General features: G+C 47.6%; 1 protein-coding gene across 4 annotated transcripts; it reads left to right on the top strand.

Moving 5' to 3' along the window:
• Nucleotides 1–13574, top strand: GET1 (guided entry of tail-anchored proteins factor 1). Of its 4 annotated transcripts, XM_032463803.1 has the most exons (7): nt 47–188; nt 5110–5156; nt 6744–7712; nt 7826–7991; nt 8852–8919; nt 10111–10225; nt 11610–13574. In XM_032463803.1, the coding sequence occupies exons 4-7, from the start codon at nt 7826–7828 to the stop codon at nt 11681–11683; spliced, it is 423 nt and encodes a 140-aa protein (XP_032319694.1). In that variant the 5' UTR covers nt 47–188; nt 5110–5156; nt 6744–7712; the 3' UTR covers nt 11684–13574. The 4 variants fall into 4 exon arrangements, with proteins under 4 accessions (XP_006187118.1, XP_032319694.1, XP_032319586.1 ...); XM_032463695.1 differs by lacking the exon at nt 6744–7712; XM_006187056.3 differs by lacking the exons at nt 5110–5156; nt 6744–7712 and having other exon boundaries at nt 1–188.

Genomic DNA, 13574 nt, shown 5'->3' with positions numbered 1-13574 from the left:
CGCTGGGCTCACTGCGCAGGCGCGGCCGTCGGCGTGGGCCCCATGGAGCTGCTTTAGCTGAGCCGGCGCCGCCGTCAGCTTGCGAGATGAGCGCGGCTGAGGCCGACCGCTGGGCGTGGCTGCTGGTGCTCAGCTTCGTGTTTGGGTGCAATGTACTCAGGATCCTCCTCCCGTCCTTCTCCTCCTTCGTAAGTGGCTGCTTGGCCCTTCAGGGGCCGGTGGGCTCTCCGCCTCAGTCCCTGGCGAGCCTGATGTGGACACAGATAAGGGTCTCAAACTGGCCTGTTGAGGGCCGGATTCGGCCTGCGGAGGCCTCTTGGTTGGGCCGTTCTGTTTTTTAAGGTATTTTTGAGGTAGTTGCTAGCGTCTAACAGCTGTAAAGTTTTACTCTCAAATCCGGATTTCTGGATTATTGGGGAGAAGAAAAGAAATACCTGGCAACACTCGGCCACGTTTTCACGTGGCAACCCTCCCCAGGCTGAAGTTCCCAGTGCCCTGCCAGCCGCGCTCACTTCCGTTTCCCCTGGTCCCTGGGGGCATCGAGCAGCCTTGGGCTGCTGGGGGCCAGTGCCTGGGGCAGGACGGGGCCAGGGCTCCCTCGCATGCGGTGTTAGCTGTGCCATGTCCTGGAGGACGGACGCATCTCAAGTGCACGGGCCCCCATTCTTGGGGGGTGGGGTGGGGTGACTGACAGTGTAGACAGAGTCAGTGCTTTGTGATGTTTCCTGTACCTGAAGGAGCGACGGGCGCTTTGCCCATCATGAGTACTTTACCTCGTGTCCAGTTGCCACAGCTGCAGTGGCTGTCGTCTCATCTTCGTCACCTCTCGGAGGAGGTGTCTGACTCAGTCTAGTAGTTGTGCTAAGTCATCAAGCTAGTAGTGACTGTTGGGGTGGAGATTTGATCCTTGGTTTGTGATTCTCCGTTTGTGATTCTCCTCGGTCTGCCCTGCTTTTTGGAGCATGAATGGGGGTTTTGGTGGCAAATTTGATGGGAGGTGTGTAGGGGGAACATAGGGGGCTGATCCCTGGGGAAGGGCGCCCTCTGTATGCCCACTGTGGCAGTGAAGGACTGACTCGGAGACTTCAAAGATGGGGTGTACATGTAGCAGTGTCCTTGGAACTCAGTTCTGCCGCTTTTCTTTCCTGGTATAAAGTAGTGGTGGTGGGGTATTTAAGACTAGGCAGGATTTCTACTTTATGTTTCACCCTGTTGGTATCCATTGAGTGCCTGTTTTGTGTAAAAACTCTGTTCTAGGACCTTACCACTCAGGTTCTCCTGAGGCATAAGGCATTCTCTCTTAATGCTATCCCCCCCTCTTCAGATTCTTTCCTTATTTTACTTTGTCTTTAAGATGATGTCCCAAGCATTTAGCATGGCATAAAAGACTCCTGAAGAGCAAGCCCTTGCCCACCTGTCTTCTTATTAAAAAAAAATTGTGGTAAAATATACATAATAAAAGTAACCATTTTAACCATTTTTAGGTGTATATATAGCTCAGTGGCATTGAGTACATTCACATTGTTGTGCAATCATCACCACCATCCATTTCCAGAACTTTTTTATCTTCCTCAACTGAAACTCTGTCCACATTGAACACTGACTCCCAGTTCCTCCTTCCCCCAGAGCCTGGCAGCTACTATTCTACTCTGTCTTTATGAAGTTGACTACTCCAGGCACCTCATATAAATGAAATCATATAATATTTGTTCTTTTATATCTTGCTTATTTCATTCAGCATAATGTCCTTAGGGTTTGTAGCCTGTGTTAGGATTTCCCCTTTTTGAAGCTGAAAAATCCATTGTGTGTATATACCACATTTTGTCTGTCCATTCATCTTTTGATGGCCATTTAGGTTGTTTCCACCTTTTGACTATTGTGAGTAATGATGCTAGAATGTTGATGTACAAGTATTTATTCGAGTCTCTGCTTTCAGTTCTTTGGGTAAATACCCAGAAGTGGAATTGCTGGATCATATGGTAATTCTATTTTTAATGTTTTTGTGAAACTGCCATACTGTTTGCTGGAGTGGCTGCATCATTTTACATCCTCATCAACAATGCGCAAGAGCCCCAATTTCTCATTCTCCAACACTTGTTTTTTTAGATTTTTTTTGATAATAGCCATCCTAATGGATGCAAGTGGCATCTCATTGTGGTTTTGACTTGTATTTTCCTAATGATTGGTGATGTTGAACTTCATTTCATATGCAACTATCTATATTTTGAAAAATGTCTTTTTGGGTCCTTGGCCCACTTTTTAATGGGGCTTCAGGAGCTGTCCCTAGGGGAAGGGTGCCCTCTGGGGGCCCACATTGAATGTGAGGGGCTGTGTTTTTGTGGCTGAGTTAGGAATTCTTTATATAGTCTGGATGTTAACGCCTTATCAGCTATATGATTTGCAAATATTTTCTTCCATTCTGTGGGTTGCCTGCCCATCTTTCTTGCAACGTCACCTCCATTCTTCCTACCAACCCCATTTCACCTGATATTGGAACCACATGCGCAGCTAGTCTCAATTGTTCAAAGAGGCTGTGTTGGTTTTGTATTCCTCTATGAATTGTTGCTAATTTCTCATAAGCGGAGGGGGAAGGAGGAGTGTGTTTGCGGTATGGCAGCGGCTATAAATAAGACCTGTCATCATCTCTGGCTCCTTTGCCAAGGCTACAGCAAACCTGCGCTCCAGCACACTCTCCTAAGAAGCTACTACTGCAGCCTGCACATGCACGAGGCTCGTACCTATCAGGGTGGCTGTCATTTAGGTGAAAGAGCACTGGGTTCGCCCTTAGACCTGTGTCCGGCCTGTGCCGCATCCTACAGGCTGTACGGCCTCTCCAACCTCAAACCAGTTAGCTTCCTAAACCTGCTTCCCCTTGGTTGTAACACGGTTTGGTCAGAGTTGTTAGCCAGGTTCAAAAGCATAGCATTATTCTAACCGAGTACAGTCCCTGTTGTTGGCCTTCAAACCGGAAAAGTAATAAAGAGATCTGTTCCCCCTGGTCACTGGGTTTGTGCTGAGGGTCAGTGAAAAGCTGTAGGGAACGCACCGGTCCCGTGTAGCGTGAATTGCTGCCCCTGCACGGCCACTGGAGGCCGCCCCGTCAGGAGCTCTGATGTGAGGATGCAAGGGGAGACTCCGGATAAGCAGTTTGCCTGGGAATGTGCCATGCCGGTACTTCAGCCGTAACCTTCCCCCCAGCCAGAAGCAGGGGAGGGGCGCGCCACCCCACTAGTCAGGCAGGCCCTTGAGGAGATCTCTCAAGTATAAGAAGTCCTCACTTCAGCAAAGCGCTACAAGGACCTGGGTTGGGATCTCAGCCGAATACTGGGGTGCGGTGTTGGGGCGTGGATACGGACACCCAGTCCTTAGTGTTCACTTGATTAGAATTTTCCTGAGAGTTCTTTATTTTTTCCCCTTCAAGCTGGTCACAGGACACATGGATGAGAAAGCTTGGTTCATGTATGCGATCCAGGACTTTTCTACAGCCAAAGGCGTGGGAGGAAGGGACAAAAACGACCCTGGGTAGCACTGTGCTGCGCAGGTACCCCCAGATCTGGCGTGGCAAAGGGCGAGAGGAGGGTCCTAGTGAGCCACGTCCCCTGCGCAGGCGCCCCAAAACCTATGCGCTGGAGGGCGAGCCGCGTGCACTGCGCAGGCGCCCTAGGCTTGGCGTGGTGGAGGAGGGGTGAGGGTCCGGGAGAGCCAACCCGTCGCAGGCGCCCCAGGACCAACGGGCAGGAGGGCGGCCTGAAGGCCCCGGCGAGCCATGTGCACTGCGCAAGCGCCAACGGCCCCTCCCTCACAGACCAGCGTGTTACGGTCTTTGCACACGGGCACCGCGCAGGCTTCCGTTCTGGGAGTGATTTGTGTGGCTGACCACCACTTTTATATTTGACTTCAAAATTACTCTTAGTTTTCTGCTCTGAAAAGTGGCCGCCTCCCTTTCCCTCTAGGGGCCTGGGTCACTGAGGTGAGGGGTGGACACTGCAGGACCTGCCACTGCGGGTCTTCCTGAGACCCTCCCCGTTTCCAGGGAGCACGTCGTCTAGGGAGTTCTTGCTGTGGACCAGGCATGAGGATGGGCCCCAAGTATTAGTTGAGGAGATGACAAGAGGGGGCGATGGGGGTTGAGTACTCACGAGCAAGTGGGGCCTGGCTGATGGGGTCTTCCACGTGTGGGAGATCAGTGCCGCGAGGAGGGGGTCTGACTTGGTGGCCCTGGCCACGGGTGACATGTGGGCTTGTTCTGGGTCTGCAGCTTGGCAGGGGCCTTGGCCCCTTCCCGGGGTAAGGAGTCGGCCCCCGGTGTTAGGGACACACCTGAGCGTGTCATTGCCAGGGGCCCTTGCCGTTTTCCAAGAGGGACGAGCCTTCGAGCTGTAAGTGTCCTGCACAATGTTCACATGGGTCTGGTCCAGCGAATTCCAGCCAGTGAGTGGTGGAATGAGGATTTAAACCTCCCCAGTGTGACCCCAAGTTCAAGTCCTGGCATTTTGTTGGCAACGAGAATGTCGAACTTGGACAGGATCCTGAGGGGGATGCTGTGAGCTCACACCAAACAGCCAGCATCTGGGGACAAGAGTTACAAAAGGATTGGTTCTGCCCTTGTTTTCTCTCTAGATTCTCCAACCAGCCCATCATTTTGATAAGAATTTTAAAAAACTTACTGCTTTAGAGTTCTTTGTGAACCCATCTCCAGGTCCTTGAAAAGCTATACCCCATACAGCTTATCTTTTCCTGTAAAGCGGGAGATTTAATACACTTTTGAGTACATAAAACTTCAGAGATTTATTTTTGTTTTAAAAATTAGTATTAAGAATACATTTACATTCAAATCTTATTAAATCTTACAATTCAGTTAGTAATTCTGGTATATTTTAATGGTCATTTATAAAGAGCTCTTGGATTAATGTTGGTACCTACTGGCAAACACTTTTCAAAGTTTTTTTCATACCTCTTAATGCAATCCCCCACCCCCACCCCAGAGCACAATTGCCTGATTTTAACTATAGATCTTTTCGGTTGCCTTCAAGTTTATTATCCCACCTTCGTTCACCTTCCACTCCTGAGTAACCAGTTTTAACCAGTTTTTAATTGTTTTATGTACAGTGTACCTTGGAGATACTGAGGGTTCAGTTCCAGACCACTGCAGTAAAGTGAGTATCACAGTAAAGCGAGTTACACACTTTTCGGTTTGCCAGTGCATATAAAATTCACGTTTACACTATACTGTGATCTGTTAAGTGTACGATAGCGTTATGTCTAAAAACCCAGTGTACCTACCTTAATTAAAAAATACTTCATTGCTAAAAAAAATGCTAACCGTCTGAGCCCTCAGCAAGCTACAGTAGTAACATCAAAGATCACTAATCACAGATCACTGTAACAAATATAATAATAATGAAAAAGTTTGAAATAGTATGAGAATTATCAGAATGTAACAGACAAGAAGTGAGCAAATACTGTTGGAAAAACGGTGCGGATAAACTTGGTCAATGTAGGATTGCTCCAGGCCTTCAATTTGTTAAAAAAAAAATTGTGAAGCATAGCCTATTTTCTCTGTAGTGCTTATGTGTTTGCCCCTCTATTTCTTTTTAAATCCTAGTTTTAAAAGTCAGGCTTACTGATGTGTAATTTATATTCAACAAAATGCGCTTCTCGTAGGTGGGCAGTTTGATGAGTTCTGGCACACATAATCAGTAAGACAACCATCAAAACAGGATAATATCTCTGTCACCTCCAAATGTCCTTTCCCCACCTGTTTCTTGATTTACAAAGTTTAAGCAGCATCTGTAGAGTCCTTGCTCATTAAGATCATTCTCTGATTTTTAAGGATAATTTGCCTCATTCCTATTTTCTTCTCAGGGTGGATCAGGTTGGAGTTTATGTCCTTTAGTTAGAATGTTGGGTTGTGGTCAGTCCAGGACAAAGGGGAGAAGGCAGAGCCGAGTTTGAAGACCCCCTACTCCAGGCTTGGGGCCTGCAGGAAGTGGCACAGTGGTGAACACACCGTACTACTGCGCAGGCGCCCTCTGGAGACCAAAGGGCCTCGTTGCGCAGTCCCTGGACTGGCCTAGGAGACCCGCAGGAGGGGCTCCCCAGCTGGAACTGCAAAGTCGCCCTACTGTGCACCAGGCTGAGGGGACCGGGAGCTAGAGGGACAGGCTCACTTATTGTTGACAATAATAACTGTCAGTTGACAGACTCACTTGCTATGTGCCAGTACACTTAAATATATTATCCTCTTTCATCTTTTTTATTAATATATTAAAAAATTTTTGAAACAAAGGCAAATGTGCAGAAAAGTTACGCATACAATACAAAGAACTGGTTTTGTTTCCTGAGCCGTTTGTGAGTAAGTTGTCAGTCTGAGCGCCCTCTTTCTCTGATACTTCAGTGTCTAAGCAGGGGCCTTGCCCGCAGTACAGCCGTCAGGTACATTCCTGCTATCTGGATCAGGGTTTCTCCTCCCAGCGACGTCCTCTGGAGCAGAAGGACCGCAGTCAGTACTGTGCGTTGTACATGTTTGTCAAGTCTCTTCAGTCTAGAAGGAGTCTGGGTTTTTCCTTGGCTTGCATGGGCTGACATTTCCGAGTATCAGAGGGCAGTGATTTTGCTGAATGACGTTCCGTGGGCATCTCTGTCCGATGTCTGGTGGGGATGTCACATACAGGATGCTGTGTTCTCATTGCATCTCATCAGGTACTGTGGGCATTGATTTGGGCATGTACACTCATCATTAGGGGCAGGTGCCTGAGGAATTTTCAGTCCCCATGAGGCTGCCAGTGGACCTCCCCGCACCAGTGCGCTCTTGTGGTCTCCTTGCTCTCCTGGGACCCACACCTGTCCCCATGGTTTGTCGAGCGCCACCTGGCAGCCACTGCCATCTGGAGCCCTGCCACAGGTAGTGTTATGGCAGGTGTTGTGTGTGGGTGGGTGCATGGGGGATGCATCTGGGGACTGCGCGGCGGTGACCTTCACACTCGGGTCCGAGTCCGCTACACCTGGGGAGGGCGCCTGGGCCGGCTGTCTCCCATGTGGGGCCTTGCTGTCAGAAGTGCCACTTCACAAACATTTATGCCTGTTGTTTCCTCTGTGTATCTGTGGAAAACAGCGAGTTCACCCCATGTTTCCTATTCTAACCCGGCACCACAGGGCTCACTCTAGTTCTCTCCCGATCCTTATTTCCAAGCTCCCTTTTCTGACAGCGAGAGCACTGGCTCCCCTTTTCCTCAGTGTGTTTACTTGACTTACTCAGTTCTTTGTAACTGATCTGCCACCTCCACTACCTCCTCCGCAGTATGGATGCCCGCTGCCCCTCTGGGCTCTGACAGAGTGTTCTGCTGGGTGCCTTCCTCCCCTCTACCCTGACTCTCGTCCCAGGCAGCCCCTCTGCGGGAATACCCTCCCCACTGCACCACCAACTCATCCCTGACATCTGCCATCCTGAAGGGAAGAGAATGTACGGTCCTTGTCACCTGAATGCAGCTCTGAGAATGGCATCGGTTTTCACTTTATAATCACAATTTTACACCTAAAGTGAAGGATACGTGTGTACGGGAGCCATGCATGGACATACATGCGAAAGGAAAAACATAGCTGAGTAGAGACTCGCCTGGGAGGGAGTTCTTGTTTTTGTGGTTGCTGTGGGTAGGACAAGGACCAGGACCAGGACCAGGACCAGGACGAGGCAGCAGAGCCTGGCTCTGGAGGTAAAGGGCAGCTTGCCCAGCAGGAAGGAGCAGCGGGGTAGCATGGTGGAGGAGGTGAGGGGAAGGTGTACCCCACATGGAAAGGCACCAATCCCAGCTGTTTACTCCCCCAGATGTCCAGGGTGCTGCAGAAAGATGCAGAGCAGGAGTCCCAGATGCGGGCAGAGATCCAGGACATGAAGCAGGAGCTCTCCACTGTCAACATGATGGATGAGTTCGCCAGATACGCCAGGCTGGAGAGAAAGATCAACAAGATGACGGATAAGCTCAAAACTCATGGCATGGAAACACTTGTGGCATGGAAAGCTTCTTAAGGGCTGATTAATAGAGAATTCTTTATGGAAAGATTCATAGCATATCTGCTTTGATTCTTGAGTGTTCTCAGTGTTGATAGGAAGTTTTAAGTTGTCTAGAAGGGACCCAGTAATAATGATTACTTTCTCCTTAGTTGCTGGTGAACATTTGCTTTCTAAATGGAGAAACATCTAACATCCTCTTAGATTTTCTTCATTCTCTGTAGGTTGACATTTTCAAAATCAACACTTTTCTGAGAGAAGCCTAGAAAAATCCCATAGTGGATTCCTAGGGGCTTTTGTGAGCACTCTCTAAAAAATGCCTGGCGGTGTCCTTGTCTGAGTGTAGACTTCAGGGTAGGGATCAGGTCTTATCCAACTTTATGTTTGCCACCGTTCCTAACAGTCTCTGGGGATGGAGAGCACTTTTGTTGGACGGCCCGTGTGCCGAGAGTGTGCATGGCTGTGGAAACATACAGCAGGGCCTGCCCAGGCTGAGACAGACTAGCCTCCCACCTGCAGATTAGTGTGCCATGTAGACTGGGACATCGGGAAGAAAAGTTAGTCCTGTTGGTAACTGCATTGTAAAAAGGATCTCTGATATAGATGAATAGTTTTAAGATTTTTAAAGATTAAAGCCTCATATCTCATAGTCTGTGTGTGATTCTACTTTAAATAATAGCATAGCGGGTGACTTTTAAGAAATTCTATTTTATATTTTCTAGGTATATTGAGCACATACATAGTTAGAAAATATTTTATGAGAGGAAATAACACTTCTGTGTACTTGAATATTGTCTTCATTTTTGAGGACTAATATGATCATCATCCTGGTTTTCCTTTCAGTGAAAGCACGGACAGCTCAGCTGGCCAAGATAAAATGGGTGATAAGCGTTGCTTTCTACATATTGCAAGTAAGTGTCCTGTTGTGTCACCTGCAGCCGTTAAAGTTGATAATGGACTGTCCTCCAGAACTGTGTGGCCCCAGAAACCAGGCCTGGGAATTCAGGCTTTTCCACTTCCAGCCGTGGGGTTGAATGGTCCTGCAGGCATGCCAACTCTCAACACTCTGAATTTATAAGTTAAACTAAAAAAGAAAAAGTCTTTCTTCCTTTTAGTCTCTTTAGCCTTTCTCGTTTAGAGTTGTTAAATATTGGATTTTTTTAGCAAACGAGCTTCTCTGGAGTCTTTTCATATCATCTTTATTTCAGTGCAGTGTTGGGAGCCTGGGCGACCAAGTGAGGAAGCTTATTTAGACATGGTGTTTTCAGTGACTTGGGCCGCCTCTTGTCACATGGGGTGCGGACGCGTACATGAGTGTCCACGCTCCAGATGGGGGACACGCCAGTCACTGAAGTCCAGTATCACCGAGCCCCAACTTTCTTAGCCGGGGGATTTCTCCTTGTATCCTTTCCTGTGGGACTCTTCCTGCTGCTGCGTCCTCTAAGGTCCCGTGTCTGCTGCGTGTAGACTTCAGCGGCTGGTTTAAGTGATCGCTGAGGTTCGTGCTGGTGTGATCTCTGCTGGGGTGAAGGATGCGGGCCCAGCCCCCCACTGCGCAGGCTGCTTGGGTAGATTTGAGTGCGTTGATCCTGAGGCACTGTCACTTTGATTCGAGGTAGGTTTCCCGGGGACAGGAGTTAAGCGAGACGCCCTCTTTCAGTTCTGCTCATTTGAGTGGCATAGGCCACGAGGCGGATGAAAGACAGCTGAAGGAACGCTGCTGGGAACAGACGAGAAAGCCACGCTTCTCCACCCGCCTCGAGACTTAGCGGGCTCGGCTCTGCACGTGGGCGCCGGCACTCGTGCGCGGATGGAGAGCTAGCTAACATCGCTGACGAGGCGTGTTTAGCACAAGCTGGCTGCTTGAAGGAGATGCTCAATGAGAGGACACCTGTCTGATGGGAGATCTTGCTTAATTTATCAGCTAATTTAACAGCGTGTGCACGTGAGCGGTGGCTGTGCCTGTGTGTCTGTTGGTCGACAGAGCTTGAGATCGTTGATTTGGAGAGTTTCCGTTGTTTGCTTTCACGTTTCCCCACCTTTCATAGCGGTCGGTTGTGCGACAGACAGGATGTTCCCACTCACCAGCCGTGTCTCTGCAGGCGACCCTGATGGTCTCGCTCATTTGGAAGTATTATTCCGTCCCTGTGGCCGTGGTGCCGAGCAAATGGATAACTCCACTAGACCGCCTGGTGGCATTTCCTACTAGAGTGGCAGGTAAGAGGGTTCTGGAAACACAGTGGAAGAGCACGGACTGGCGTGTGTGGAGGTGTGTGGTGGGGACTCTGTCCGCGACGTCAGCCTGCCGCCCGTGGGCAGTGCCCTGTGTCTCAGCCCCGCACGAGGCCTGCAGTGAAGAAACTGACGTGTGGAGAAGCTCTTTAACTTGTCCAGTGCCACTGAAGTGTTCAGCAGCAGAGCTAGAGTTCAGCCCGAGCCTGCTCCCAGAACCCAAGCCCAGTTCCTGGGGTCTGATACCCCGTTTATTGAAGCACCACCTCTAATTCCCAACTCCTGTGCTTCCGTCTCAGGGCCCACGATGCTTAGCCTGTCCGCAGCATTTACTGCTATCAGCCACTTTCATTTTTGAAAGATAATTTCTTTCAGATGTTAAAATCAGTATATGTCATTGTAGAATGATTAGAAATAAAAGAACAGTGAAAAAAAAGTCTCACTATCTATGGATACCTCTTAACAAAAAGACTGTGGTATACCAGCTTTTTTTCTATCTGTTTTTATACAATAGAGGTCGTCTGACACGGGAACACTTTTGCCCCTTTTACTTTACGTTATGTATGCTTCTCCCGTATCAGTAAACTGCTGTGGATTAGGAGACTGGTGGTGCTGCTGGCTGTGCTGAGAGGACAGCTTAAGAAATTTCTTTATTAAGGGATTTTGAATAGCTGTTCTTCAGTTGGATGTACCCTAGTTTAACACGTCTCTCTGTTGAAGGATACTTATTTAGCTTCCGGACTTTTTGCTGTAGGGAATAGTGCAGGGCACATCCTTGTCGGTAGGCCTTTGGCTGCGATTTATGATAACGTGGAGGTGATTTCCTAAGCCAAAGGGATGACCGTTCCAAAGATTTCCAATTCAGTCACGCCCCCTGCCTCCCCTTCGCCCCTTCCCCTTTCCACACCCACCCAGGAGGGCTCTGCTGGTGGTTCTCTGGGTTGCTGAGCCCAGGAGCAAGAGGCCACCCTTCCAGGCATCTTGCCCCTGGTCTTCCTGTCTCTCAGCCGTCAGAGGGGCAGGAAAGGTGCGGGCAAACTGCTTGGTGTTTATAGTGCTTTTGTGAGAAGGGAAGAACAAATTGTCAGACAGGGTGGTTTTACAATCTGTTAATCTCCTAAATACTATCTCTCTGGCAGGAAAGAGAGGTTCGAATCAGTGTTCATTGTTCTGACTAATTCCTGCTTAATAAAGGCAGCTCTGTGAATCAGTAGAAAGTCTGAACATTTTGCACCACGGAACGCAGTCTTAGCCCAGCAGGACTCAGAAAGAACTGAAGTGCTCTTACTGCCTGTAAATAAGGTAGCAGAGGCAGGAAATGTGGGCGCAACTCCGGGCATGCTCTTACCTTATATTTCCTCGTTTTTAGGTGGTGTTGGAATTACCTGTTGGATTTTAGTCTGTAACAAAGTTGTGGCTATTGTGCTCCACCCTTTCAGCTGAAAAAGAAGTTGAATATAGCTCTGACACTTTAAAAAATGGATTTTCAGTTGGGAGGTTAAAAATCTGATTTATACTCTTTCATTGTTTTTTGTTTTTTAAAGGAAACACAAGTTAGTTTTTTGGTTGAACGTGTTTGTTCTTGGGCTTTGTCAGATTCTCGTAAGAATCGTGAATTTGGGTATTTGTCATGACCCGTAAATGTCAGTCTCACACGTAAGCACCGTCCAGCATGACACCAGATTTGTAGTAAGAAATGTGTGACATTGTGGGAGGTGGCATTTTGTTACTTGTGATTTACACTCTTGATATATTTTAAAGGTCACATTGACAGCTGGAAAGTCAAAGTTATTTAATAACTTAAGTACTTTAAAGACTTTGTGCTATTTTTAATCCTGACTAGAAAATAACTTAATTTTAATACCACTACTAGAGTTTGAAAATTTATTTTTTAATCTCATGCAGAACTTCTGAGAGAATAACACTAACTGACATTGCTTGTGTTCTTTCCTTCCTCTTGTTTAAAATGTCATTTGTTGGGCAGGACTTCATTTAGTATTGTCTACTTATTCGAAGCTGTTAATTTTTCATTATTGTGTTTTATAAATGTATTTCTGAGACCATAATGCATTGTTTTGTGCTTGAACTGTGTGTTTTATATTTAAAGCATTTCAAATGAAGGGTAATTTTAAAGCATTTAATATTTATACTCTGTATAAGGAACAAAGTTTAAAAACAACCTAGGAAATCTGATTAAATTAATTTGAATGGATATACATTTGGCCCATAAAATTTAATTCTGCTAAGTATTTTTAAAAACATTTTTTTCTAATTAAAGTTTTTGCAAGTGCTATGTGACTTCTTTCCTTGTGGCCACATATTTGCTACGACCAGTCTGTGGCAGAGGACCATACCCATTAACTAAGTGGGCCACAGCCACATAAAGCTGAATTCTGTCATCAGTTTTGACAAGGTCATTTTTGTATTCCTGTATTCTCTGATGGTGTAATAAGTTCGTTATTATTTCTGCTAATTGTGCTGTGAAAGACAGTGCTGTACTGCGTTAGTTTATCGTCACCAGAGTGGGTTTCATGGTCCCCTCCCCTCTCAGACATACGGGCACCCAGTTGACTTAGCTTTGAGGAAGGAGGCGGAGCAGGGGACATGGCCGTATTTATAGCGGACAAGCATCGTGGAGGACTCGGACACCAGCATCCCACATCCAGTCACCACACCGGGAACATTTTAGCCACCGAGGATGAGCAGCGACCTGCGGAGGAGTCGCCGCACGAGGAATCTGCAGGGGCTCAGGTCCCTTCGAGGCCACGTGCCCCACGCCTGTTTTTCGGGAGCTGCGGGCAGAAGTGGCAGGTCACACAGTGAACAGTCGGGTGGCCAGGGATGCGTGCCCGGGATGTCCTCGGACCACTGATCCGTGTAAAGCCTCCCTGACAGGACCCTTGTTTATCTGCTTACGGTATATTCTTTCAGTTAATCCTGCCAGGATTCTGACACGTTCACTAAGGCTGGGGGAAAGGATTTAGAGTTCACAGCTGCTAATTCTTTCCACGTTCATTAATAGTTTGTGAAGGTTAAGTAGGGGACATTTAAATATCCCTTGTGCTTCACATCATTGTGGTTTTTGAAAAATGGTGTTTGTTTTTAAATAGATAATAAACGTGGCACTGAATTCAGAAGATAGAGAAAGGGGTGTGATGAAGGTGCGTCTCCTGACCTGCTCTCACCTGGCCCAGGTTTCCGGGATTTCCTGCTGTAACCAGTTCCTGCGGTTCTTACAGTGATATTCCTTATGGTTATGAATACTGACGTGTGCTTTTAAAATAACTTTAAAAAATTATAAAAACAATACCTAAAAAAAACCCCACAAAAACTA

Source organism: Camelus ferus, chromosome 1, assembly GCF_009834535.1.
Source record: "Camelus ferus isolate YT-003-E chromosome 1, BCGSAC_Cfer_1.0, whole genome shotgun sequence".
Taxonomy (NCBI): Eukaryota; Metazoa; Chordata; class Mammalia; order Artiodactyla; family Camelidae; genus Camelus; species Camelus ferus.
The sequence above is the reverse complement of the archived record's forward strand: the minus strand, read 5'-3'. Positions and strand labels throughout refer to the sequence as shown.

What these genes read in the sequence shown, in the direction of transcription:
- GET1 (XM_006187056.3), top strand. Translation starts at nt 87, where the DNA reads ATGAGCGCGGCTGAGGCCGACCGCTGGGCGTGGCTGCTGGTGCTCAGC. An exon ending in TCCCGTCCTTCTCCTCCTTC is followed by an intron (nt 189 to 7,825) that starts GTAAGTGGCTGC and finishes TTACTCCCCCAG; the next exon opens with ATGTCCAGGGTGCTGCAGAA. An exon ending in TTGCTTTCTACATATTGCAA is followed by an intron (nt 8,920 to 10,110) that starts GTAAGTGTCCTG and finishes GTGTCTCTGCAG; the next exon opens with GCGACCCTGATGGTCTCGCT.